General features: G+C 34.6%; 1 protein-coding gene across 1 annotated transcript; it reads right to left on the minus strand.

Moving 5' to 3' along the window:
- Positions 1 to 1,754: 1,754 nt before the first annotated feature.
- Positions 1,755 to 25,212, minus strand: LOC128989634 (NADH-ubiquinone oxidoreductase 75 kDa subunit, mitochondrial-like). Its single transcript, XM_054411584.1, has 14 exons — positions 25,112 to 25,212; positions 19,636 to 19,782; positions 19,313 to 19,420; positions 17,963 to 18,186; positions 13,787 to 13,928; positions 13,006 to 13,227; positions 11,636 to 11,791; positions 10,667 to 10,847; positions 9,557 to 9,684; positions 7,368 to 7,577; positions 5,922 to 6,113; positions 5,083 to 5,259; positions 3,472 to 3,606; positions 1,755 to 2,203 (listed from the first exon to the last, which is right to left on the minus strand). Exons 2-14 carry the CDS (start codon positions 19,780 to 19,782, stop codon positions 2,036 to 2,038), a joined length of 2,190 nt encoding a protein of 729 aa, XP_054267559.1. The 5' UTR covers positions 25,112 to 25,212; the 3' UTR covers positions 1,755 to 2,035.
- Between the last annotated feature and the right edge of the window lie 965 nt (positions 25,213 to 26,177).

Raw genomic sequence — 26,177 nt, forward strand, 5'->3', positions numbered from 1 at the left:
CATCAGAAGATTTAAGGTTCCTCACAAAACCCCAGAAAGACTTAGGATTGCCCATTATATTGGCTTGAATAAACTGCAAGTAGTTTTTGTAGCAGATTCCAGAGAGTTGTTTGCATTCAGCTCTGACACGTGCAAACTTGACGTAATCATTATCCTTTAGGGACGTCTTAAAAGCCTTGTGAAGGATTTTCTTCTCGATCACCAGCTCACGCAACTGGGGTGTGAACCAGACGGGAAAGGGAGACTTGGCAATATTTTTCATGGGAGTATGACGCAAAACTATGGTACTGACTGTACTGCAGAAGCTATTAAACAAAGCATTGGTATCTGACTCAGGGTCAAACCAACTAAAATCATGTGACTGAAGTTCCAAATGAATAGCAGGTAGATCGCTTTGACTGAAGTTTGGTCGGAAAATAGGAGCTCTGTCAGAGATTTTTTGAGGCAAAGCCAGAAAAAAAGAGAGAGTCAGAGATTTTTTGTTTTTTTATTTAGGTACAGCGTATTAACACTTTCAATTTGTAACTGAATTTTTAAATCTATTACCTACCTATGTATTTTTTTGGCTGGTCATGATTTGTGTTTGACTACTTTAAATATTATATTCTTTGATGGGTTTTGGTATTGGTGTATGGTATTTGTATTTTAGTTCCAACACTTAGTGTACCTGTTCCTCGAATTCCGAGCAATTGCTAAGTATTACAGGCACGAATAACAGTCATAATTTCTGGTGGCTTTAAAAAGATTTGATTCAAAGATTATGGAAATACTCAAGATGTACATAAAAGATCTATATAATCATCATTCCTTGTAAATAACTTATCATTTTTCAACAGCTGATCATGTTTTTAGTATTTTCTACAAATGTTTCACACTCATAGCCGCATTAAGTTGTCCATAATAATAACAATGATAAATAATAATAATAAAAAAACATTATTTCTATTTCTTCTCCTTGGTGGTGTTCTTTGACTTTCCTATGTTTCCATAGTTTGCAAATCAGCTTTTTCATAGTGATTACTAAGAAATGCAGCACAGTGATGATTCAGTTTACTTTTTAGTATATCAAATTATCCAGGCTCTCTTGCTTTTTTCCATTGTAATATTTACGCAAACCCAAATCAAATAGTAAATATTTAATTTCAACCAAGTAAGTAAATGTTTGTAGCAAACTATTAACCCTTCCCGGCCGGGCAAAATCGTGACATAATGCAGGAAAAAATTATAGGAAAAAATAACAATTAATTTTCCTTATTTGTGTTTTGTTTTACAAGTATACATAAAATAAACACAATGGAACACTTTATATTGTCAAAATAATTTTTTACTTGTTTTTAACTAGCCTATGCGGATATATCCGCTAGCCGTCTGCGGATGAGTAAAAAAGCAGCGGATATATCCTTAACCCGTCTTTGAAGATATAAACAAGACAACGTTAGGCAATAAAGAACTATATGTAAACAATAAATAAAGACAACGTAGTGTTGAGCAGTAGTGTGCAATAGTGTAATTGTTACAAAAAACCTGCTTGCGTATTAAATAGCCTAAGTATATAGATTATGATTAAGCAATGACAACAACAGTATTGTTAGTACTGCCTATTCTTGCTCTAGTGAGAAGGTAAAAGTCTTTCTCAAGAGAAGTTTTAGTCTTAACAATGTGTCTTATTTTAATTTTGCATGATCAGAAAATAGTCAAAATGCATATTCGATCAATCAAGAAGACTTTTACATTATGGGTTGAAATAAACAAAATTAAAATAACAATTTTATTTATTACTTAATAAACTTAAAGTATTACAATTATTTACAAACCCCTGCGAACATTCGTGCAATGTTGCCATTGCCTGCTGAACACCTCATCACATTCAATAAAAAAATATCACATACACAATCAATAATATCCACAGTTGAAACAAATTACTATTAACATATTTCAAAGGGACATTTACAGATAGGACTGTTTCTAATAATGTGAGTAGTAGAGGTGGCGAATCTGGAGGTTGTGATAGCTGTTTTACGAGACTAGAGGTCGTTTAAGCATTGGCCGCCTCGTAGTATTTGGACTGCTTCTGTTTCAACACCGCCTGGACACACTTTGCCATCGTTGACGACGCTCGACTGATTGGATCAGTCATGTAGAAGTCTTCCAACTCTTTCTGTTTTACATCTAACGGTTTACTGTCCAATTTGACACCCGCAAGCTGAAAAAATGAATTAAAATAATCCCTTATGCATTTAAGATTTTATAAAACCACTAGCTGTGTACCCGTTCTACGCACGGGGATCTTATAATATTCAGTTGAAACCTTCTTATATAACGAACAGCAGTTGGTTTGCATATTTTAAGATATGCTGGCCAAACTATTATACATAGCTTCATTTTATGTTGTTTTTTGTTGTTCCGGATCGGTATGACAATCAATAAAAGGTTAAATTACCTCTGTGTCTGCCGGTCGATCCTATAACGGTAGGCTTACTTTTATTTTTACTATCTGATCTCGTTTGCATGGCTCAATCACGTCCTGGTTGAAGTTCGTTCGCTACGCTCACTCACCTGTATGTTGGAGCTCGTTCGCTGCGCTCACTTTCCTTCAGGTTAGCTCGTTCGCTACGCTCACTTGCCTTCAGGTTAGCTCGTTCGCTACGCTCACTCGCCTCCAGGTTGCAAATTAGCTGTTGTCATAAATGTAAAAGAAATAATAGTGCTAGTGCTGCACCCTGTTGGTAATCCTTGTAACTTTAATGCTATTGAACATCACAGAACAGAACCAACTTGTTTAATTGAAACAGCTGTTAAGATTCAATAATTTCATTTCTCATAAGGTTAACATGGGCTTCCAGAAATTCCACGTCAAAAATCGACAAAAACTTGATTTTCAAGGGTTTACTGTTAAATATCTAACTGTCTCATATTCGATGAAATACGTCTAAAACCATCTCATATATGTATAGTATTTGGAAAATAAGTTTCAGGCGGGACAGTGCTATAGTTATTGAGGAGTAGTTGTAATAAAGTGCGTATTTTAGCGTTACCAAGAGAATGACAGATAGACAGACAGACAGACAGACAGACAGACAGACAGAAATTGAGATAAGGTTTGATTCGGTTTCTCTGACCTATGAAATGTAAAAATAACCAAAAAGTTCATTATTCTAAGCAATGTACAGACAAAACTCTAATTTTATTTATATAGATAGATGATCTAAAAAAACAAACTAGTCATGTTAAAGGTTGAGGGAACTCTTGTTGTAGACATCACCTAAGTAATTGAATGTTCTAGACTGTAATAAATGATTTTCTGTTATTGCCAATTGGCGATATTCTACTACAAGATTGTGTGGAGTAATTAAACTATGCACAACTACCACCATTAAATCATGAAGAATTGAACATAATTATTTTAAGTTCAGTACATACAAGTTTTGTGGAAAGGTTCACACAAAGTAATCAATCAAATGTAGTGATTACCTTGGCGAGTTCGGAGGCTTGTTTGAAGTAGTTCGCATCTTCTGCCTCACCGTATCTTGTGAGGTTGGGGGAGACCTCCTCTAGTCTTGCTCTTATTTCGTTCAATGTGTCGTAAGGCAACTTGTAGCCCAAAATCTGCAAAAATAAATAAATTCAATAAAGAAATGTAAGTGAGGGGTGTTTGATTATGTTAGTTGTTCATGAAAAAAATAACTCTGTCACTACAATCAAAACAAAATAAAATACAAAACTTGGAATATTCCAGAAGTCTCAGAATCAGGATCTTACCATTGTCATTTGTCAACATTACATTGATATAGACGATGTCAAAGAACATGGGAAATACAGTAATATGAAAGAAAAGAGTACCATGCACCATTTAGTATAATACTACATCATTTTAACAAATGTTGAATGTTAGATTCGTGTTTGCTTATTTGTGTGCCTGTGACAGTTATGTAATTAGAGTCGGGACCACCTAAGTTTGCAGTTGGTGGCAGCCAATCACAAGACAAGGCTAGTGCGACGTTGCCACATCACCCGTTGACAACACTAATTAAAATATACTAAGCAATATTTTTAAATCAGCTGGTATTATTAGATTTGGCAACACCGCCGGGTTCTCATTGGTTCATTCAAAACCATACGGTAAATAGGCTCCTCCCTCAACTGCAAACTTACATGGTCCCGACTCTAGTGTTTATGCTACTCTGAAGTTGCCACATTTATGGTAAAACATGGTCAACTGACTTCTACAAGAAGTTAGATTACATGAAAAGGCAAAATAGTACTGTCATATTAGTCATTTGTAGTGTAATTCACAGGCATCAACATGGAATTTAATGTTCTTGTCTATATCAAGTTTCATATTTTCTCCAACAATTAATCTGTTTCAAGTGACAAATATTTGAAGTCCAGCTCCCGGTTGCATTTGTGAAAGCTGGCCAGCTATTGGGACTCTCGTTTGTCTACAGACATCACTTTAGGTAGGCCTAATGGATTTTTGAATTTTTTTAATATTGTATTTTTATTTCCAAGCTTGCCACTACAATTACACTACTACATTATTTACAATGGGATGAGAAGTCTACTTGTGTTGGTTAGTCTATGTTTAATAAATCAAATCAAATATATTTATTTCCATTCGGTACAATAAAGTACAATAGGATAGGTCAGATTGCATTTTACAAATTGTCATGAAGCAAATTAAAGTAGATGTAAATATAAAATTAAACTTAAATTGTACAATATATAGAACAAAACAACTAAACAAACAATTTCTCCTTCAAGCTGGCCTGGAACATCAATAACAGATAAAATATAAAATAATTTCTGATAACATCATATCATAATAAAAACAGTCTACTATACCAGAGTTTACCACCTAGTATTTATAAATTTAATATTTTGAATTTTTATCTGTAAAAGTTTTCTAAAAAATAGTGAGTCCATTACATCGTTTTTGGTAAAGATGGCTTTAGGTCAGGGTTTTAAAGGATTTTTTTTTATATTGGAGCTGCTGTTAGTCGGATCAATTACAAAATCCTTAGAAACTCTTGAGTTTATTATAAAACGCCTACAGCCCCACACTGACAGTACTAGTTGGTTTACCTCAGACAAGGCTCGGATGATCTTCCAGTCCTCGCGTGCCAGGCCCGGAGGTGTCACAGCCACCAGTGTCTGCTGAGCTCGTCCCTCTGTGTTGACGTAGGACGCTTGTTTCTCCGTGTAAGCGGCTGCAGGCAACACAGCGTCTGCCATGCTGGCTCCCAGGTCTCCGTGGTGACCCTGCAATGAGCAGAGGTTAGTGACACCATCTGGGAGGCGGGCTTTGGACTACAAAGTCCTAGGTTCGGATGGATTCAGCTAAGTGATGGACATGCCCTTTAGACCTAGCCTGAAGTAATGTGCAGGTTTCAGACTGGAGCCAAGAGTCCTAAAGTGTGCAGAAAGGACATAAGGTAAAAATATTGAGTTTATATTATTTAGAGGGTCACTGTGGACTTTTTCCATTATGATTAGAAGAAAAAAAATGTTTCAGGATCTGGAATCCAAACCCATACTTACAAGAAAGTAACCAGAACATTGATTAGTAAACAAACCTGCCAATGTTTGAAAACCACACAGAGGTAGAGTAGTCAAAACAAGAAACAATTTTTTTAAATTAGTACGGAGGGTGGAGTGGTGGTGGGGGGGGGGGGGTGAGGAAAGTTAGGATTCCAGTTCCTTAAATGTGAAAACTTTCCTTTTTAATCACTGTTATTAAAAACTCAGCAATAGCCTCCTAAATAATAAAAAATTAAAATAAAAATCACCAAAATTGAACTATAAACAAAGAATTGAAGTTAACATCCATCCCACCCATGCTAATTTTTAAATGTTCCTTAAACATAATCTGTAGACTATTGCCAACTTTCTCAACTGCATAGCTAAATACTGCAGTGTCCCACCTGGTAGATGACGAATGTTTCCTTGGGAAGGTCGGAGCGTGTGATGGCGCCTTCGTCAGCCCCGAGCAGGAACAAGACCCGTGGAGGGTTGTTGCGTATCTCCGCTACCCCAGGGTGGTAGCCGAGGTCCAGTGCTGCCACCTGGGAGGCTACTTGGTGTAGCACATTCAATACCTTCCAGTTAGCTCCAGCCTGCAACAATCCAGATGCATGTTAATGTTCTTACAACTAAATATAGTGAAAGGAAACTTTATCAACTTTAAGGCTGGGAAAAATATCCTTCCAACCAACAATTGAATTTTGTAAACAATTAAATTTAAAGGAATTTGATAGAAGATAAAAGAGCATATATATGATGGACTTATGTGGTAAAAAATGACTTGTAATAGAGACCCAACACCAAAACTTGAAACTGAGAGTTGGGGCTTCACATTAATGGTATCTAATGTCTAAATTTAGTACAGTAGACTCCCTCTTATCCGGACACCTTTTAACAGTTTAACCGGACTAGATTGGCAGGAAGTGGGCAGTACTGAAACGTCTGTTCTCGTAGGAAAGATTTGAGACCAGTGATCACGTGTCTTAATACAATGCTCTCCTAAATTTAAGTAGAATATTACAGTAAACAGTCCGTTTTAACGAGTTTTTGGGGACATCAATTTAGACGGAAACCCCGTTATCCGGACTGGCCTCGGTCCCGAGGAGTCCGGATAAGAGGGAGTCTACTGTAATTCTTTATTTTGACACAACTGAGCCATTAATAGTTTTATTGGAGTACTTAAAGAAATTTATCAACCTCAAAGACTAGAAGAGAATTTATCTGCAATAATGGGCAATTCACATATCAACTATTTCTTCCTCCATTGTTTATTTTGAAATAATAATTGTGAGCAGATTTAATAACGTGTTTACAAAACCAGATAGTTCCCTATTGTTATAAAAAAATAGTTAAAAATAGATGCTATGAAATTATCGGGACAAAACTAGCCAATATCAACACCATACATGCGTTCTTGAAAGTAATTCTTTGACTATCGATACAACTATACATTCCATTACTATCTCAAAATTTTTGCCAGTTTTCAATCAAAATCGTCGTAGTTGATGTGAGCCACCGAAAGATTGTATTGATCTAAACTACTAATTTCTGTCGAATTTGAATGTACAACCTTTTTCCAAGTCAAATTAATGGAATGACTTATTGTGAGCTATAGCAACTGTTATGACCTATCAACAAGCAACAAAAAAATAAGGTAACAATTATAATTTTAGACACTAGCACATTCTGTGACTGGTTCACACAACTAAGTTCTTTTTTTAACAAAAATTTGCAACAGCTGGTCCATATAGGTGGAATGTCAACTTAAGTAGGCCTATCCAATAGTCAATGGTAAAACACACATTATATCAGGCTACAATTGTACAAAAGTATTGACAGTGACTCACGTCTGTTTTAGCAGCCAGTGACTGTGCCAGTTGTTGCGCCAGCGCCAGCAATGCTGCACCGTCGGGCCTGGTGAGCTGTTGAGCTCCCACCACTATCATTGGTCGTTTGGCTGCAGCTAAGGTTCGACTGAACTCATGACTACCATTAAGCAACTTCTCCAGCACTGATGGTGAATCTCCCAAGTGGGTGTAGTCATAGGTCAGGTTCACCTGGAAACATACCAAAAATCAGAAAAGGAAGACATAAAGGTTTAGTTAGGACTTAGGAAACATTTTTACCGTATTTTGATATTTTTGAAAAAAAAAATCCAGCTCTTAAATTACTTAGTGCAATATTTCAATTTGTATGTATCTGTAGCCTAACTTAACAATTGGACGTGGTCTATAACTGTATTATTGTTCAATCGACCAAATAAAGAATCTTTTATCTTGTATCTTAGTTGCAATATTAGCTGAACCCTCAAATATTTGAAATGATCGACAAGCAATAATTAGACAATGTTCTACTAAATTAACCAATAAAATTACAATAGCCAGTGCTTGATTTGTTAAAAATGAGGTGCTGAAACTGTAACCTATTTAATGTGATTATTATTTATGCCAATATTTTCATCTTCCCGAAAGAGAGATACTGGAACGCTGTTCTGCAGCAAATCGAGCACTGAGAATAGCTATTTGTGTGTTAAGAGCACAAAGTATATCATTGCCGCTCGAGAACTGCAGATGGCCGCATGAAGCTTTAGCTCAGTGTGGCCATCCGTTTCGAGAGCAGCTGACTGTTTGTGCTCATAATATTAACAAGATTTTCCAAACACCACAATTAACTTATCATAACACACAGATTAACGTTTTAGGTTTAGAGAGAAAGGGCTTATTGCCTGAGAATGGGTGTGAGAAAGGATAGGATAAGCAGGCTTACCTTAAGAAATGTAGGCATCCCATTTCATTCACTACAGAACACAGGAGAAAACACAAAAAAAAAACACTGGATATTTCGAGGCCACTGGCCCCTTTCTCAACATGGAGAGTCACACTAGATATTTAGAGTCTTTCACTCAGTGTTCTGTAGTGAATGAAGTGTGATGCCTACATTTCTTAAGGTAAGCCTGCTTATCCTATCCTTTCTCACACCTATTCTCAGATTAGTTTTAGTTTTATACAAAATGTAATTTAGGATATGTTATTTGCTTACCGGATATTAGTGTTTCTTTTAGAAACACGAGAATGAATAAAGCGGAAATGTGTTATTTTGCATAGTGTTTACAGGAGTGGCTATCTAATCATTTCCATGCAGTGATAGGAAAAATATCTTTTCCTACAGTCACCCGACAAAGTTGGCTTCCTTGTACTGTTTATAGTACAGAAAGCTGCTAATTGCTGCATATTTATACTTTGCCGTACGGTTTATACTTTGCCGTACGGTTTATACTTTGCCGCACATCAGGATTCCAACGAAACAACACAAAACAGCGTGGTTCTATTACGCACGTAATCCGTGTACGCTTGGAAATAGGTTGGCAACACTTAAAGATAAAAATTCTACGAGCAGCTGATTGACTATTATAACTACGATTTAACCTGTCATTTCGTGTTTATAGTTTCGGTATTTCTGAACTTTCTGGACTTTTCTTCTAAACGTTTTTAAAACATTCCTACGATCTTAATAAACAAGAAAATACCTTTAAAGCATTTTTTTAGGCGCGGAAACCACTTCAAATTACAAAAAAATACGGAACTATATTCTCAAAACGGAGCACATAGCACATTTCTTGCCGAGGAAAAATAGCGGAGTGATACGGACCACGGGTACTACTTTCTCTAGGGCACCATTTGTGTTGCCAGCTGAACCTAAAAACGTGTTGTATAGTGTTTGGAAGACTAATTATTTAAATGCTTTATAGTGACTGTAGGAAAAATATAATGTGTAACACGAGTGAAAAAGGCCTTTGCTGCACTCGAGATCATTCGAGTAAACATTGCTCTCATGTGCAGCAAAGTGCCACTTTCACCACTAGTTACACAAATAACTATTACCTAGCTACCTTACTATGAAATCACACTGTGTTCCCAAGTGAGATACATTTCTTTTAGAGATAAATCTTATTTTAGCCAAAAAACATGACAGTGCTTAATATATCAAAAAAGGATTTGGAATTATGTTAATAAACAACAAACATCAATAATCATACCTTGGGTCCAATCAGGGCCACATTTGCTTCATTGTGAACATAAGCTTTGCGAATCCTTGAATTGAAGAGGGGAGCCTCAAACCTTGGATTGGTTCCGATAAGTAGAATCCAGTCAGCCTCTTCTACACCTGTTGGCACAAACAACTAGTCAGGCTATTTGACAAGAAAATATAAACAAAGCACAAATGTCAACTTTAGTAAATTGTAGTAATGTTTTAACAAAATGTAAGCTAATCTGGGAACTATTATGATTTTGAGATATCTCCTAGCTTTTTAGTTCTGAGTAGTTATAGAAAAGCCTTAGAATTATAAATGTTATAGTATGACAAACTAGTTTTATCAGGTTGTTTCGGCAAAGGAGATGGAGTTCAATTAGCCTATGTACTGTAATTTATCTTTGACTTGTGTTTTTGCAGCATGTAAAACTTTATTGACGTATCCAAATGCATGTACATGTCTAACGGAATAAAATATTGATTCTTGTTCTTGATTCTTCTAGCTACCTGCTCGAGACTGCTTGAGTCCAGAAGCTAATAGATACACAAAACACAAGTCAAAACGCTTGAAACATAACACTTATATTTCCTAATAAAGGACTTCTTCAATGAGTATGTTGAAGAGATGTGTCGATTAAAGTTAAAATCTCAAATTGGCCACTTGGCTTTTCTTCGAATCAGTTACCTATCTCAAAGATTTTAGAGGTTCATCTTGATTCACTATATGGATGAATTTGAAAAATATTACATAGAGGTTTCTTTTTGATTATATTTGACTTTTTTATCGTATATTATTCAGTGATACTTTTCTTGGGAGTGGTAGTTAGTTGCATATAGATTAGAAGGGATAGTACAAAAATGAAGATTAAGGAAGTTATGACATGAGAGAAGAAGGAATTCCTGGTGAAATGGAGTCGACGTTGATATGGAGGAGGAGACTGAAAGCAAGACACAAAAGACAGATAATTGATAAATGTAGAGAAAAGAACAGTGGAGGAAGAGAAACAGTGGAAGAAATGAAAGAAGATGGAGAGGTTTCTTTAAAGTCCAGACTGTGATACAAATTCAAAATAAACATCAACAGAATGGTAGATCTATTGAGACACCGACTCACCAGCAATCTTGTTGTTGAGTAAGTAGTTACTGCGCAGGTCAGTGCCTGAGCCATCAGTGGGGAAGCCTTGCTCCGTACACAGCTGTTCAGAGCCGAGCCTGTTGACCAAGTCTTTGAGTGCTATCAAAGCCTCTGCGTCCGCCAAACCTCCCGCGACCACACCCACACTGTCTCCAGCACTCTGTACATTACCAACAAGTGTTTAACCAGAATATCCTAAATCTTTAAAAGTAAGATAGTGTCAAAACCACATTTTTAATGACTCTTTAAATTATTGGAAATTGGTAGAAAGGAAGATGCAATGTATGCACAGCTTAAAAAATGTCAACAAACAGATTAATTAATTTAACGTCCATACAAGTTGGAAATACTATGAAGAACTAGAACTATACTAGCAAAGAAAGAAAAAAGTTGCAGATAGAAGAAGTCAATAAGAATCACAAATTGGTCCAAAAAAGTAAATTAACTTGGTTAGGAAGAGTTTTTGTCAGTACCTAATTTGGAACAGTATGTCTATCTGACCGACTTTTTTGTAAAAAAATCACAATTGTGATGGAATGACATTCTCTTATCAGTGAGTGATCTTTTCAATTTTGTACACATTGAAGTAGTAGCAATAAATACAAATCAATGTACAGCTCCAACTTCTTATTACAGTAGTTTCTGCAAACCATTTTTTCTCAGTGAAAAAAAAAACACATTGTTTTATGAACAGAAATTTTGGAACCAATAACCCAACTGTAATTTTTGTCACATTGTTGATGATGCTGAGTTTTGCGTCTAATTAGTAACTTTTCATGATTTGCAATACAACCCTGTCTTTGAGTTGGAAGGAACAGAGATAAAAAATATGTATGTAAAAAGAATTGAAACTTTAAACATCATGTTAAAATACCTAGTATTACTGCAGTACTAATGTTATACCTTACACTGACATAAACTGGTCGATGTTCTCATTGTGGTACAAACCTTGAGAGTTTTGGCAACAGCTACCAGAGCGTCTTCCCACTCCACAGCTACCAACTCTCCAGCAGAGTTCTTTAGCATGGGAGTGATAAGCCTCTGTCGCTTCAGCCCATCGTATGAAAACCTCGACTTGTCTGACAACCACTCCTCGTTGATATCCTGCAGAATAAACCATGTGTAAACAAACAATTAAAATTAAAACATCTTTCAGTTTTGTGTTTGTGTAAGAAGAATCTATAGATCAATTGAAAGTTGGGAAGGTTAATTGAACTTTCTTTGGATAAGTGGCTTAGGTAGCTACGATGAAACAGGTTTAATTAGTATTTCTGTGTGGCAAAGGAAGTTCTTGTATGGTAGACCGTAGCTAATCCTGAGATGTTTGATACTCGAGTCCTACTATAAATTAATAAAATATCTCAGACTACTAAGACCATTTACAAATAGAGTCAACATTTTTTTAAAGCAACCTAAATCGGCTGTTTGATATCCTCCAGGGATTTTTTTACTAAAAACCTGAATTAAACTTGGAACTCGAATGTTCACCTACATTTGATATTTTTAACTGTTCAAACTATCAGTGCCATCCCAATTATACTATCTAAGCTAAATTTGTAAGCTGAGCATTTCAAGTCAAGCAGAGTCGCTCATTTTGTAACAAAACTTTGGTTTAAATTTATATCTTCTCATTTTTCTTGATTAGCCTATATAGGCTAAACCCTCTAAATCTGCATTACAATGTAAAAAAGTATATTTCATGATTGAAATAAATTACCGGTATTTAAAATTCTTCTTCATCATTATGCTGTAATTTAATTTTCACTTTGTTACCTACAATCATGTGCCCAAAAAACAAAGTCAATTGTTTCAAATATCATTAAGTTTAAATATCGTTCTTTTTGACGGCGGAGCTGAATCTCAGAACATGTTCATTTACCTACTCGGTGAACCCAAATTTAAAGAACTAAACTAACAGACCAGTTTTCCTGGGGTGTATCACACTACAGTAGGTACTTTAAAAAGATCAACTTTGCTATACAACCTCTTTGTACAATACATTTTGACCAAGAGAAGCTCAAACAGGCAAACATTAGCTTTCATACGATACTGAAAGCTTAACCTGATTGGTGGAATTGGACCAGATTGGGTCTTAGTTCACCTTTACAATTTTCATGAAACTGAGGTCTAACATGTCATAAGTTTTTGCCTTGTAACCTTAGAGGATCCCATTACATCTACATTACTTACTCCAATGTTGCTTTTGAATATTCTCCATTTAACCTTTCAAAAATTTTCAGAAACAAATTCAAGTAAATGATACATGGACAATTGCTCAGTTAAAATCAAATTGAATGATTTAACTTTTAATCACTCACATCGTTGACTCTGGGCAGAATCCGCATGACCTCGCCTGTGCGTGTGGACACTATGATGTTGCTGCCGACCGCGTCCAGCACGTCAATGCTCTCTGTCTTGCGGGTCTCCCAAGGACGAGCCGTGAAGCTGTACGGCTTGGAGGTGAGTGCTCCCACGGGGCACAAGTCAATGATGTTGCCGGAGAGCTCGGAGAGGAACATTTTCTCAATGTACGTGCCCACCTGGAAACGTTAAAGTTGGTGTTGGTTGTATCATAGGCAAAACCTCTTGGAATTATTTTTTTTCATATATCTGGACATGAAGCACATCACCAAGAAATGAAGATGCAAACATTCAACTATAAATTGATTTGTTCTATAACGTAAAAATATTTTGTATGCCTTCATTTTGGGCCAATGGGAATGTTTGTGGGTAAAACTTGTGTTTTTTTTTTTTTAGAAATTGCTATCTGAAATTGATTAGAACTTAACAAATCTGTGAATTGCACTAACATAAAATGTAATAAAACAGCCGTAGCCTTAAGTGAGCTTACAAGATACTTTGGGATTCTTTATGTCCAACCATTACTATTTTTATATTTCTTCCGAGCTCTCTAAAAGGAACTTGACTGTTGACTGTACATAGCAGTCCGTCTTTAAAAAAATTAAAGTAAAGCACCTAGGAAGATAATAGTAGAAAACTTAGGAAGACGATCTGTACTGTGATATCTAAGTCATAGCAGAACATTCCTAGAATATGTTGTTATTCAGTACAATGTTAAGTATACTAGTCTGAGTTTACCTGCATGTCTGACCCTCTGCCGGTAGTTCCAAGGTCGTCGATGCCAGCGACTTCTGAGGCGAACCTGATGCAACGAGTGCAGTGGATACACCGAGTCATGATGGTCTTCACCAACGGACCAATGTCTTTGTCCTCCACAGCCCTGAATACAGACACAACACAATTAATATAACATCAATGGCATTAAAAAACAATTTTCAGACAACCTAATAGCTCAAAGACAAATATTTACTAGGTCTAGAATTATTTTCCTCACTTTAAAATCAAACCAGCAACATTTGGATTCAAAGGTGAGCTCCCAAACCACTCAATTACTCAAAATATGAATAAGATATATGTGGTAGATGTTTAAAGGGTGAAAAATACCAAGCAACAAAATTGTCAAGTTTTTAACTCAAACAAATCATTAGAATTGAAAGAAGCAGATACCACTGGTTCCATAGCATGATAAATACTGTTGATGAACCTATACACTTGTAAGTTGTAATGTTGTTTTAATTTATGGATTCATACCTAACATGTACGATTTTTCATCAGTCACTATTTCCTTAGCTAAGATAACACCGAAAATGTTAACTGATTATTTCTATGGTTTATGAGGGCATGATCAGTGATTTTGAACATGTTAAGATCCCAAAATGTTGTTTTATGGATGTATACCTACTAAAAATATTAACACAAAAAGATTTTTAATTTATTCATTAATTACTTGAATGTGTAATGTGTAATTCATGTGGAATCAGTAACTCAATAACTATCTACACTTTTGTTACTGAAATTCAATACAAAATTATAAAAATTACAAATATATCTTTTTTTAACAGATATTTATTTCAAAAATCTACATACACTGTAGTTCACACAATACTAACCAATAAGTTTTTGATAGTATTTAAAGGTATCACTTTTTGAACTAACATTGGGCGATTTTCTTGTGCGTTCGAAATTTGTCGCTAAAATTGCAGCCATGTACATATTTTTGTCTATTTTAATGTAGGTTGTCTTCCTGGTAGCTAAAAGCATGTAGTCGGGAACAAAAGTCTTGCCTTGTTTAAGAGCATCTAAACCAAAATAATGAAAAGCACCAGCTTCAAAAGTCAAACCTTCGTTTCCTATTTTTACTTCCATTTCACCTTCCAAAATCATCACAAAATAATCAGCAGGGGTTCCCAGATTATAGATGATATCTTGACCCTCTACTGTTAAGTATATATCCAAGTTTAGTAGAGTTCGAAGAACTTTTGGGGATATAAAAGAGTTTGAGAACACTTCTAGCCCAGAGAAAAAGTTAAAAATAGCCAACTTCAAATTAACAGATGGTTTAATAGGTTTTGGCATCTTTTTATACAATTTGGCCATATCAAGCTCTGTTTCCAGTTTTCTTTTGATTCGATTGTCGGAGTATTTGTCTGTTTCATCATTAATTTCCATCTGAAGAATCTCTTCTATAACATCTTCAAAAGTGACCAAACCAATTACATTTCTAATTTCTCTCACAGTGCTATCGTCTTCTCGTTCGCTAGTGTGCATTCTAGTAAGAGTTCGCTTATTTCTGGTATCTAGAATAAATACCATATGGCTTCGGCTGTCTTTGAATATTTCAAGCAGTTTGTCGACTGTTGTACCTTTTGGAACATAGTGGCATTTAAGTTTACCATTTTTAACCATAACTTTTACAGGAACTCTGTCTTCTGGATCTAGTAATGCTAAATCTTTAGTCAACAAAATGTACTGAATGTTGGAACTATCCCCCACATAAATGGGGATACGTGAATAGCCCGATGCTAAAATCAAAGAAACAGTCTCAAAATCCAAAACAGCAGTGATAGGTAGCTTAAACACGTCGTTTAACATTGTCATGATGTCTTCTACTGTTTTACCACTTAACCTCAAGGTGCCGGAGATAATATTCACCTCATCTGTTGCAAGTTGTGATAATGTTAGAAGTTCTTGCAGTCTATCTTTGCTGTAAGTCCCTAGCAGAGACTCTTTACCTAACAACTTGTCCAACAATTTCCCCAGAGGGTAAGATATCGGAGCTGTTACAAACATACAAGCTTTTGTAATATATATAGTGTTTGCTCCTACAAACAGTGGGTATGTTGTGCAAACAGACTGCGGAAGAATCTCACAAAGTAGTACAATGATGACTGTAGTCAACAGTACAGTTATCCAATCGGAGAAAAACTGATTAGCAATGACTGTAGAAACAGCATTGCACAATGTTGCTGTAATTAATATACTGCAAAGTAGGTAATTTCCACAACGACGGACTGGCAGTATTATCTTGGCATACCTTTTCTCTTTTGCGGTCCCAGCATCTTTCAGCAACTCCAACTCTATCGGGTTCAGGGTGAAAAGTCCGATGTTCAAACCGGACATTATGCATGATAGCGTATATGACACCAAAAGAATCAAAGCATATACAATTGGGGTGAAAAAAGGTTGATAAACAAAAAATTCCAAACCACCATCATTCTTGAATGCCCAGTTTTCACCTTCATGTTTGGTGCAGATGTAATATTGAATCTCAGCAAAAGTGTTGCCAACATCAGGTGTGGTGAACGAGACGAGTGCTACGTTGCGGCCTGTGTTTTCCTCCACTTGAAAGTCTATTGGAAATACTTTATCACAGATTTTATCATGAGTATAGCCTAAGCTCATTTCTGAAGAAAGATTTCTTCCGTATACATAAAGTTCTTGACGTTCGTTAGCGACAAAGATCGGGATTCCTTTTGAAAACTGAAGTGACTGACCAGCTTGTTCACATTTGGCTGTCGAGATACCCATCAAATCATAATAATCCAATGCTGTTTGAGCAACAACTGGCATAAATTGAAATGAAACCATTTCGTGAAGTTTTGTAATTTTTATAAATTTTAAACTGTTAAATAACAATTATTCAAGGTTAGAAACTTAGAAGATAGTAATTTATATATTATTATTATAATGTAAATAAATTGTGCAGCTTATTTTGACAGCAGTGATACAATACATTGATACTAATGCAGTATAAGGACTGCATTGGTTAACATATGTTTAGAAAAAGGCAGAGCATTGAGTTAAATATAATATGTAGGAAACTGTGAAACTCATAATAGTATTAAAACCTGAAAAATATAATTATCCATTTAATGAACCAGGGGGAACTCGTAATTGATGTTATAGCCTATGCAATTAAAATCTATTCATTCCATGCAGATTATAATGGACCATTTACGATATATACTGGCTCAAACCCATACTAAAATTTTTCAAAAGAATACTATAAAACACCAAATTTCTCTCAAACTCTGGTTATAAATTCCACTTATTCCGAGCTATTAAATTTGTTACACTATATTTAAATGGGTGTGGCAAAATCTAAATTTCTTCCCAAGCCATTTCCTGTTTGAGAACAGTAGTTTTTAACCTATGGTTGTTTTTTTTTTTTTCTGAAAAATGCTAAACAGTACATCCAAGTTTACATCAGTTTTCAAATAAATTGTTAAAACATATTTTGTCACCTCAAGCCTAACATTATGTTGTGAACTCTGTTATAATTGAGACTTTTAAAAATGCTGTAAATATATGTATACAAATCCTTCTGGGAAAAAATATCTGTTGACAACGATGACAATTTTTGACAAAACTAGCGTTCTTTGTATTGTCTTTGGACTTTTGTTTTAAACACTCATTGTAAATTCTGATGTAAACACGTCTTTAGGCGTGTACAAACCATTGACAAACACAATTCTTTGACTAACAATTTTAAGGTACATGGTAATGGCAAATGTTATTTTTATTAGACCTAAGAAAAATAACAGTTTTGTATGGAAATGTATACTACTAAAATATTTCACAAAGTAACATAAGGGACGGATTAGGAAGTTGTTGGAGTCTTTAAAGTCTAAAGTGAGACTTCTGTTTTTAAACATTTAAATCCTGTTTAGAGCCTACCTTGACTAAAAACTTTGTTTTACCTCCGCCAATCAGCTAAAAAGTTGTAAAAACATTTGAGCTGGTTGACAAAGGTAAATAAGATTTTTTAGTTACATTATAGCTCAGAGGCTAAAACATGGATTTTAAGCCTATATTAAGCTGTAAACATTCTATATAGAAGGCAAAAAAGAATAAGACTCTTAAGCAAGAACTACTTCCGCTAAAAGTCATATGATTTTTCACAAATCTACAAACCTTTTTCCTGAGAATTCAATATCGGTGAAGCGGCTGCGATCGCTGCCAAACGCCATGCTCTGGTCCTGCAAGTCGCACTCCCCTCCCTGGTCACAGATGGGGCAGTCCAACGGGTGATTGACCAACAAAAACTCCATCACACCCTCACGAGCCTTCCTCGTCATGTCCGAGTTAGTTTTCACCCTCCAGCCCTTCATGACGGGCATCGCGCAGGCTGCCACTGGCTGTTAATAGAATTGCAAAGTGTCATATAGAAATACAAGAAAGACATTTAGTCCACCCAAGTGCCTGAGTCAGTGTCAAACGACTAACACACACAAAGTAGACTTCTCATCCCATTGTATTTATTTATTTTTTTTTTTTTTTTTGTCTAGTTCATGTACATTGGGCGCTAGTGTCAAAAACATTTTCTTTCTATTATTTAGGCCTATTTTGATTTGTGCTTTACTGTTTGGTTATAACTAGGGGACGAGTAATTATTATGATTAGACAGATCGTATTATTTAGCTAAACAAGGTTTTAAATGGCTGAAATAACAAGAAACAAATTGTAAATAAAATGTGACCTCTGCAGTACACCGTACAGAACTAACAATAAAATTGTCGTCAGCTATTTCATAAAAAATTAGAAATCTACTAAGGGAGTATGTTTCATCTATTGGTCAAACGTTCTAGTCAGCTTTTAAAGTAAAAAAAAAGCTGGGTAACCAGATTAATAAGATTCCAGCTTACTTTGGGAGTTGGTTTCCAACTTTCAAATTAAGGAATATGTAAATTATTGATTTTAGCTAGTAAGCGCACATAGAGTGAAAAATAGAGATAATCTTGGTTGTTCCATCACACAAGTATTCATATCCGTATTATTATAAGGCATTTCAACTAATTTACAAACAATTAAACTAAATAAACCTATACCATAGGAAAATAAGATCATCTTACAATCGCGACAACATTCTTGATTATTTTCTGTGATCATGACAAGGGCCGTAATCATTTCTTGTAATTCCGGCAAAATTTGTGATGATTTTCTATGATTGTGGCAACGTCCATTGTTCGTGACTCATGTTTTTCAAATGCCTTAAAAAAAGAGAAAAACTGTGATTTTGGCTATTATTCGAGCATTTAAATTTCCTCGTTCTTTATAAAATTCTTATACATTTCGCAGAATTTTTCTAGTCGTAAAAATTCATGTACAATTCCCGGTTTTCAGGTCAGCTGAACTGTCCCGAGGAAGTCCCAAACTTTACACTTAACCTGTTATACAAGCATTGTGACATTAACTGTTCCATAATTCTAGTTTTAAGAATAACCAGGCAAAGAAATTGTCAACAATCTGTTTACGCTAGGCTACCTTAGGTGATTTCTCCACTTCCACGAGGCACATTCGACAGTTACCAGCGACAGACAACCTCTCATGGTAGCAGAACCTGGGGATCTCCACTCCCACCATGGCAGCTGCCTAAAAACAGTCATAAAGGTGGCTTTATTTTAACACTTTTAATTTTATTGAAATTTCACATAATTGGTGTCTTTAAATGAGTTGTTCTTAAAAGATATTAAACTTTTTATATGAAATGTAAAATTCATTAGACCTAACTAAACCAGTGATATATACCAAGTTAAACAAGTAAAAAATACAAATTAAAATCGAAAGTTCTGAAGAAATATTCTTACCTGCAATACTGTTGTGCCTGGATCAACCAAAACTCGCTTGTCATCAATGAAAACTTCTAACTTTTCCGGAGCACTTGTAGATGTGGATCTGGCGGAAAAGGTTACCCTGATGAGGGGCAAAGCCCTGCTTAGCTGTAAACGTAACATCTGAAACCACATTTTTATTGTAAATGTTCATTAAAATTAGACACAACAAACATACGTTTTTGAAATTGAAAAGGTTACATGAAAAATACAAATATTATAAACAAAAAGGGTTCAAAAGGGTTATAGGATTTTAAAGTAATTAAAATGAAGGGAACAGGAGACAGGAGAGATAAACAGGAGAGGGCAGACACTGAAATTGAGTTCCGCCCGATGTCACCTTATTTTGCTCGCAGGCCTACTCTTTTTTCAAAGATTTGACCTAGTTATCAATGACACGTTTTACTTAAAGGTCTGGGACAAAGCATTGAATAAGTTGCAAATATTATAAATGTATCATAGGCCTAAGTTTAGGCCACTTTGTTTTTGGACAACTCAAAAAATATGACTGACTAGCAACAGTGCCCGTTGTGGTTAAATACAATGGTCTCTAGTAAAATAATGGTTATGAAATCCATACACCACTTTACTCACTGATATTAATGGTACACATAACATTATAATCACACATTTAACATAAGGAACACACTTGAAACATAAATGCAAATTGTTAACAACAACATTTAATCAAAGAGAAATTAATTTGATAACAATATAATAATAAGCTGTTGAATTATTAACACATGTTTTGCATGATTAGATTATGCGTACTGGTTAACCAATTATTGCCATCTATGTAAATAATTGGTTTTTTCTTTTCCGAGTCGGGTTAGCTCTTCTACCCGACCGGTTTTTTTATAATTTTGGCCTTAAACTAAAGGTATGGACGTACCGCAGATTTGCCATCAAGTATCGGCATTCAATTTGACGTATATTTCGAGTAATGCACAAACTGCCTCCCTGTACATTTCTTATGGGAGTTAAATTTGGTTTTTTCGTGTTCAATGTTTCGCAGGCGGGCGATGGTTTAAGGGGGGGGCTCTTGTACCTGCCCGATTTTCATAATTTTGGTCTTAAAATAAAGCTATGCAAGCACATATTTGTCATCTAGCATCATCATTAATTTATCTAATGTATTACTCGACGAAAGAATTTTTTTCTCTTCAATTAAAGATGTATTCCAGCAGTTCTAATTACATTATATATTTTGGTCTAAAAACCTTAAGTGAAATACCAGCTTTTATTTGAGCTATTGATTATTAAGATCGGACTACCTAAATCACACTGCTGAATCACGAATCAACGATAAATACAATCGTTTTAGTGCCTATCTGCAATCAATGATACGTAACTCTATTTTTATTTAAGTTATTTTATATGTCTTGGTCTTAAAATACTTCAAAGGCTTTCACTTGAGATATTGATAGTTTTAATCAGTTAAGTTCAAGATACAGTATCGCTGTATCAGAAAATATAAATTTGATTATATCTTGGATATGGAATTTAATTTTAGATACATTTACTTATTTCTAATTACGTTATTCTATTTGTTTTGACCTAAGAACCTTCATTGAAATACCAGCTTCCATTTCATTAAAGCACACAGCTAAATCACGACCAACACAAATTGTTCAAAAAATGGAGTTATTTATCATCGATTTATAGCCAAACGATCTTTCTTGCAACCTCAACAGTACTTTCATAATTATTTGCAAATCTTCACAGATTAGGCTACCCAATGACCTATTAATTAATAAAATCGGTTCAGTAGAACTGTAGATTTAATAGTACAAAGTTTAAAAACAACATCTTTCATTCAGTATTTTCTCACTACTATAAACCTGGAGGCTGCTTAACGTTTTTGCAAATAACTTTGAAACGGCGAGGAAATCGACCGAATTGGAAAATGATATTCTGAAAGAGAATAAAATTTCCTACTAATGACTATTGTGAATTTCCTGAATATACTCAATAAAGGCAGCCAAAAGTTGGCTACAAATATAAAAATGAAAATATAAACCTGGAATAAAAGGAGTTTTAAATGTATTATTTTTATTTTTTATTTTTTTACCTTAAATACCTAATAAAATCCAACTTTCATAATTATTTGCAAATCTACACAAATTAGGCTTTCCAACGACCCATTAAGTAACAAAATCGGTCAGGTAGAAGTCTAGATTTAGTTGTACAAAGTTTAACAAAAATATATCTAATTCAGTATTTTCTCACCACTATAAATTTGGAGATCACTTAGATTATTGCCAATATCTTTTAAATCGAGGGGAAATCGACCAAAGTGAACGTGATATTCTGAAAGAGAATAAAATTTACTACAAATAACTACTATGCAATTCTTGAAAATACTTAATAAAGGCAGCCAAAAGCTGGCTACAAATAGAATCTTGAAAACAGAAACTTGAAAAACCCAGTTTTTAATGTATTTTTGTTATTTATAATTTTTCACCACAAATATTTAATAAAATCACAATTTTATAATTATTTGCAAATCTACATGGGTTGGGCTTTCTAATGACCCATTAATTAACAAAATCGGTGCAGTAGAAGTCTAGATTTAGTTGTACAAAGTTTAACAAAAATATCCTAAACTCAATATTTTCTCATTACTATAAATTCGGAGGTTGCTTAGCTTTTTTGCAAATAACTTTTAAATGGTGAGGAAATCGACCAAAGTGGAAGGTGATATTCTGAAAGATAATAAAATTTCCTTCAAATTGATACCATGCACTTCTTGGAAATACTAAGAAAGACAGCCAAAAGTCGCACACAAATAAAAAGTGCGAAAAACACACTTTTTAATGTATTTCTTATGGAAAACATGTTTTGTTTTCATAAATCACCATAAATCATGACAAAAACAAACTTTCATAATTATTTGCAAATCTACGCGCATTAAGCTTTCCAACGACACATTAATTAATAAAATCGGTCCAGTAGAACTCTAGATTTAGTTGTACAAAGATTTTTAAAACTGAATTATATATAGAATAGATCTTATGGAAAACATGTTTTGTTTTCATAAATCACCATAAATCATGACAAAAACAAACTTTCATAATTATTTGCAAATCTACGCGCATTAAGCTTTCCAACGACACATTAATTAATAAAATCGGTCCAGTAGAACTCTAGATTTAGTTGTACAAAGATTTTTAAAACTGAATTATATATAGAATAGATGTTTAGTCAAGTTGTCTTTGTGTTTTTAGTAGGCTATTCCTATTATAAATGTCTTTGTTCTTAACAGTCTATCTGTAATTCTCATCACTTGATCATATGTAATATGTAATAATTGTCAACCTATTCAGTGAAAATTATAGTTTAAGTTTTAGACAAAGGCCTACATTCTGAAACTAGGCCCTACTTCACTTTAAGCCTAAACTAGTTCGGCCGCTTAGAAAGCGACCTCCTCCAGCATTGGTTTAGCATTAGCGCGCAGGTCGTTTTCTAAGCGGCCGAACTATAGTGGGTTTCCTGCTAGGGCTCATTTAACACCATCACTGCTGCTCTTTACTTTTTTAGTTTGATGGTTCTCTACGGTACGAGTTTTTCGTTCTGGTTGTCTCTTTAAGTCCAGTTAATGACTTTTTACCTTTTCTTTTTCATTTTCATTTTATACTTTTTACACCCAGGGGATTATGAAAAAGTTTTATAACGCTGTAATGACCCGAGTCAACATTGCCACTAAACATCAAGTCACAAACTTCTTCACCAGAATTGATATCATAAGTCACAATTAATCCAGCAATTTTCCTGAGTACTCAAAATAAATAGTTAGGGTATCGTTCACTGATACATTTTAGTTCCATGTATCCAGAGTACTCACCATCTCGAGAAAGTAAAATTTGGTAATGCTGAACGTCAACCACAATCTTGCATAAGATACATCACCTACGTTAACATTTTTGTATGCTTCTCACTCATTAGCAATTTTCTGTACAACTTTCAAGCAGATTTTCCTATTTTTGTTCTGGTGTCCGTAGAGAATTTAAATGATTTGATCGAAACAAAGTTTCCGTCCCCTACTATTATTATTAGGCTATTTCAAATTCCATACTCAAGCTTTTTAAAACTTAATTGCAACATTCCTTCAGATCACTTCCCAGAAAAACTAACACATTATTCAGTTATTTAAGTAGGTAGTTGCAAAAAAGATTGTGGTATAAAAAACAGGGTGTCCACAAAAAATTTGTCATTAATTTTTATGACTTTCCATGACTATCCATGACCATTTACCATTGATTTCCATGACTCACGAACTTTACACGCAAATTATAATATAACATACACACACAAATAATACTGCCTGGACATGTTATTTTGCAGAAAATACTGAAATATGTAATAACAGATAACAATGGAGTACAATAGGTACAACAATAAACTAAAACAAACCGAAAACTCATAAAATAATACAACTGTAATAAATTGAATTGTCAAACATTTGTGAAAAATCCTGAAAAATGCTACAACAGTCCGGGTTACAGCTGACTAGAGCATTGAATGGTCCCCTCAAATCCATCCATAATTGGAAATTTCCATGACTTTCCATGACTTCTTGCCTGTTTCCCTGACTTTCCATGACCAAAATTTTTTTCCATGACTTTCCATGACTATCCCTGACTTTCCAGAATGTGGACACCCTGAAAAAGTTACCTAGGCCTAAGACAGTTTTCCTTGTTTGAAATCGCGTGTTCATAAACGGGAACTCCTAGATTAATAATTACATACTGAAAGTGAGGTTATAAATAAATATGATGACAAATATTTCAACGCAAAAAAAAATTAAACAGCTGACTATGATTCATACTTAGGCTATAACTGAACTTAATATTCTTCAATAAGAATTGTATTGACCCGACATTTGAAGGGCTGTAGGTCGTAAACCTTAGAAAACACGAAAATGTTTCAGAAATTCGAAATTCAGCATATCTACGCATTATCCCTTTAAATTTGACACATACAACTGTGTATTCAAGATTAATACCTACATCAACTAAGTGCTATAGTGCAATAGTGCTAATTCACCCCTAAGAGGGCAATGTTGTAATAAAACATAATAGGATTCCTTTAGAACAGTATGCATTTCGTGTAGGCCTAGACTAAATTTGTTTTAGGCTAGGTACTCTACCCAATTAAACGTGAATGTGTTACATTGATCCACAAAAATAAGAGTAAGTATAAATCCTGTATATCGGTTTATTTGACTTTCATCTCATGTAAAAATATTCATTCTGGCCTATTAGACGTAATAGGCCTAACTTAAATGGAAATTTAGCCTACACCACCTTTTTTCAGTTGGTTCAGTTTGGCAAATTAATTTAAATATTACACCTAGCAATTATTTAACACTTTGCACTGAATAAAACATTTTAAAAGCTGTAACTGGTGATAGCCACATTGAATTAAGTAAAAATAATAGGAACATACTTACTTTGATTAGCAACACAATTCAATAATATCAAAGGAAGGTCGCCATTGACCACATAAAACATATGTTTTTGTAGCAAAGCAAGCGAAGCAGACTAGACTCGGTGTGATGTCTGCAAAATGTTGCTGAGTCTGGAGACAGTTTTTAGATTATTGTACCTAAAAAAAATATCCCAATCCAAGTGTGATTGATTATAAGGTGTTGTTTATTGCATCGTCTAGATTGGATTATCATAGATTTAAAAATCTGATATTGTGTACATATATGATTTTTCCATCCGTATTCCCTTTATACAAGGAATTAGACGGGTCAGAAATAATCTAGGGACATACCGTACATATAATTTTGCTACTTTTTCATGTTTTCAGAAGGCGTGCAGCAAACCAGAGAGAGACTCACTAGTCACATGTGATGTTAAATGTTAAAAAGACATTAATGTGATGTCTGCAAATTTAATGTTTGCAGAATGCTGAGTCTCTGGAGACAGTTTAGATGATCGCACATAAAAAACTATTCCATGTGTAATTGATTATAAAGTGTTGTTTATTGCATCGTCTTGATTGGATTATTATATATTTAAAAATCTCATATTGCGTACACATATGGTTTTTCCATCCGTAGTCATTTGATACAATTAGTCGGGTCAAAAGTAATCTAGTGACATACATATAATTTTGCTACCTTTTTCAGGTTTTCAGAACAGAAGCTAACTTCCCACCTGGGGCCTATTGCATAAAACTACAAGTTACAGCTTGTAACTTGTAATTGACATTAGATTTGCATTGGGCGATCAGCTGATTTACTAATAATATTAGTTTGTACTTTATTATGAAATGGGCCCCAGAAGTAAACTTCCACCATGGTGGGGTCCCAGATTATCGACATTCCAAATTATCGACACTGAAATAGTCATATCTTGTCGACAGTGTCGGTCATATGAGATGCCAGTTTTTAGATGCAATGTCGGTTATTTGGGATGTCGACAAGATGCGACACAGTTGTTATGTAAGTTTTCACTTTTTATCGACACTGGAATGTCGACAAACAAAACAGATCGACAAAGAGTGGG

This window comes from Macrosteles quadrilineatus, unplaced genomic scaffold (assembly GCF_028750875.1).
Source record: "Macrosteles quadrilineatus isolate MER2022 unplaced genomic scaffold, UCM_ALF_1.0 Scaffold_3__2_contigs__length_128488019, whole genome shotgun sequence".
In the NCBI taxonomy this organism is placed as follows: Eukaryota; Metazoa; Arthropoda; class Insecta; order Hemiptera; family Cicadellidae; genus Macrosteles; species Macrosteles quadrilineatus.

Coding starts and splice junctions, on each gene's coding strand:
- LOC128989634 (XM_054411584.1), bottom strand. CDS start 19,782: ATGTTACGTTTACAGCTAAGCAGGGCTTTGCCCCTCATCAGGGTAACC. Junction 19,421..19,635: donor CAGGCACAACAGTATTGCAG/GTAAGAATATTT, acceptor GACTGTTTTTAG/GCAGCTGCCATGGTGGGAGT. Junction 3,607..5,082: donor TCATCCGAGCCTTGTCTGAG/GTAAACCAACTA, acceptor TTATTTTTGCAG/ATTTTGGGCTACAAGTTGCC.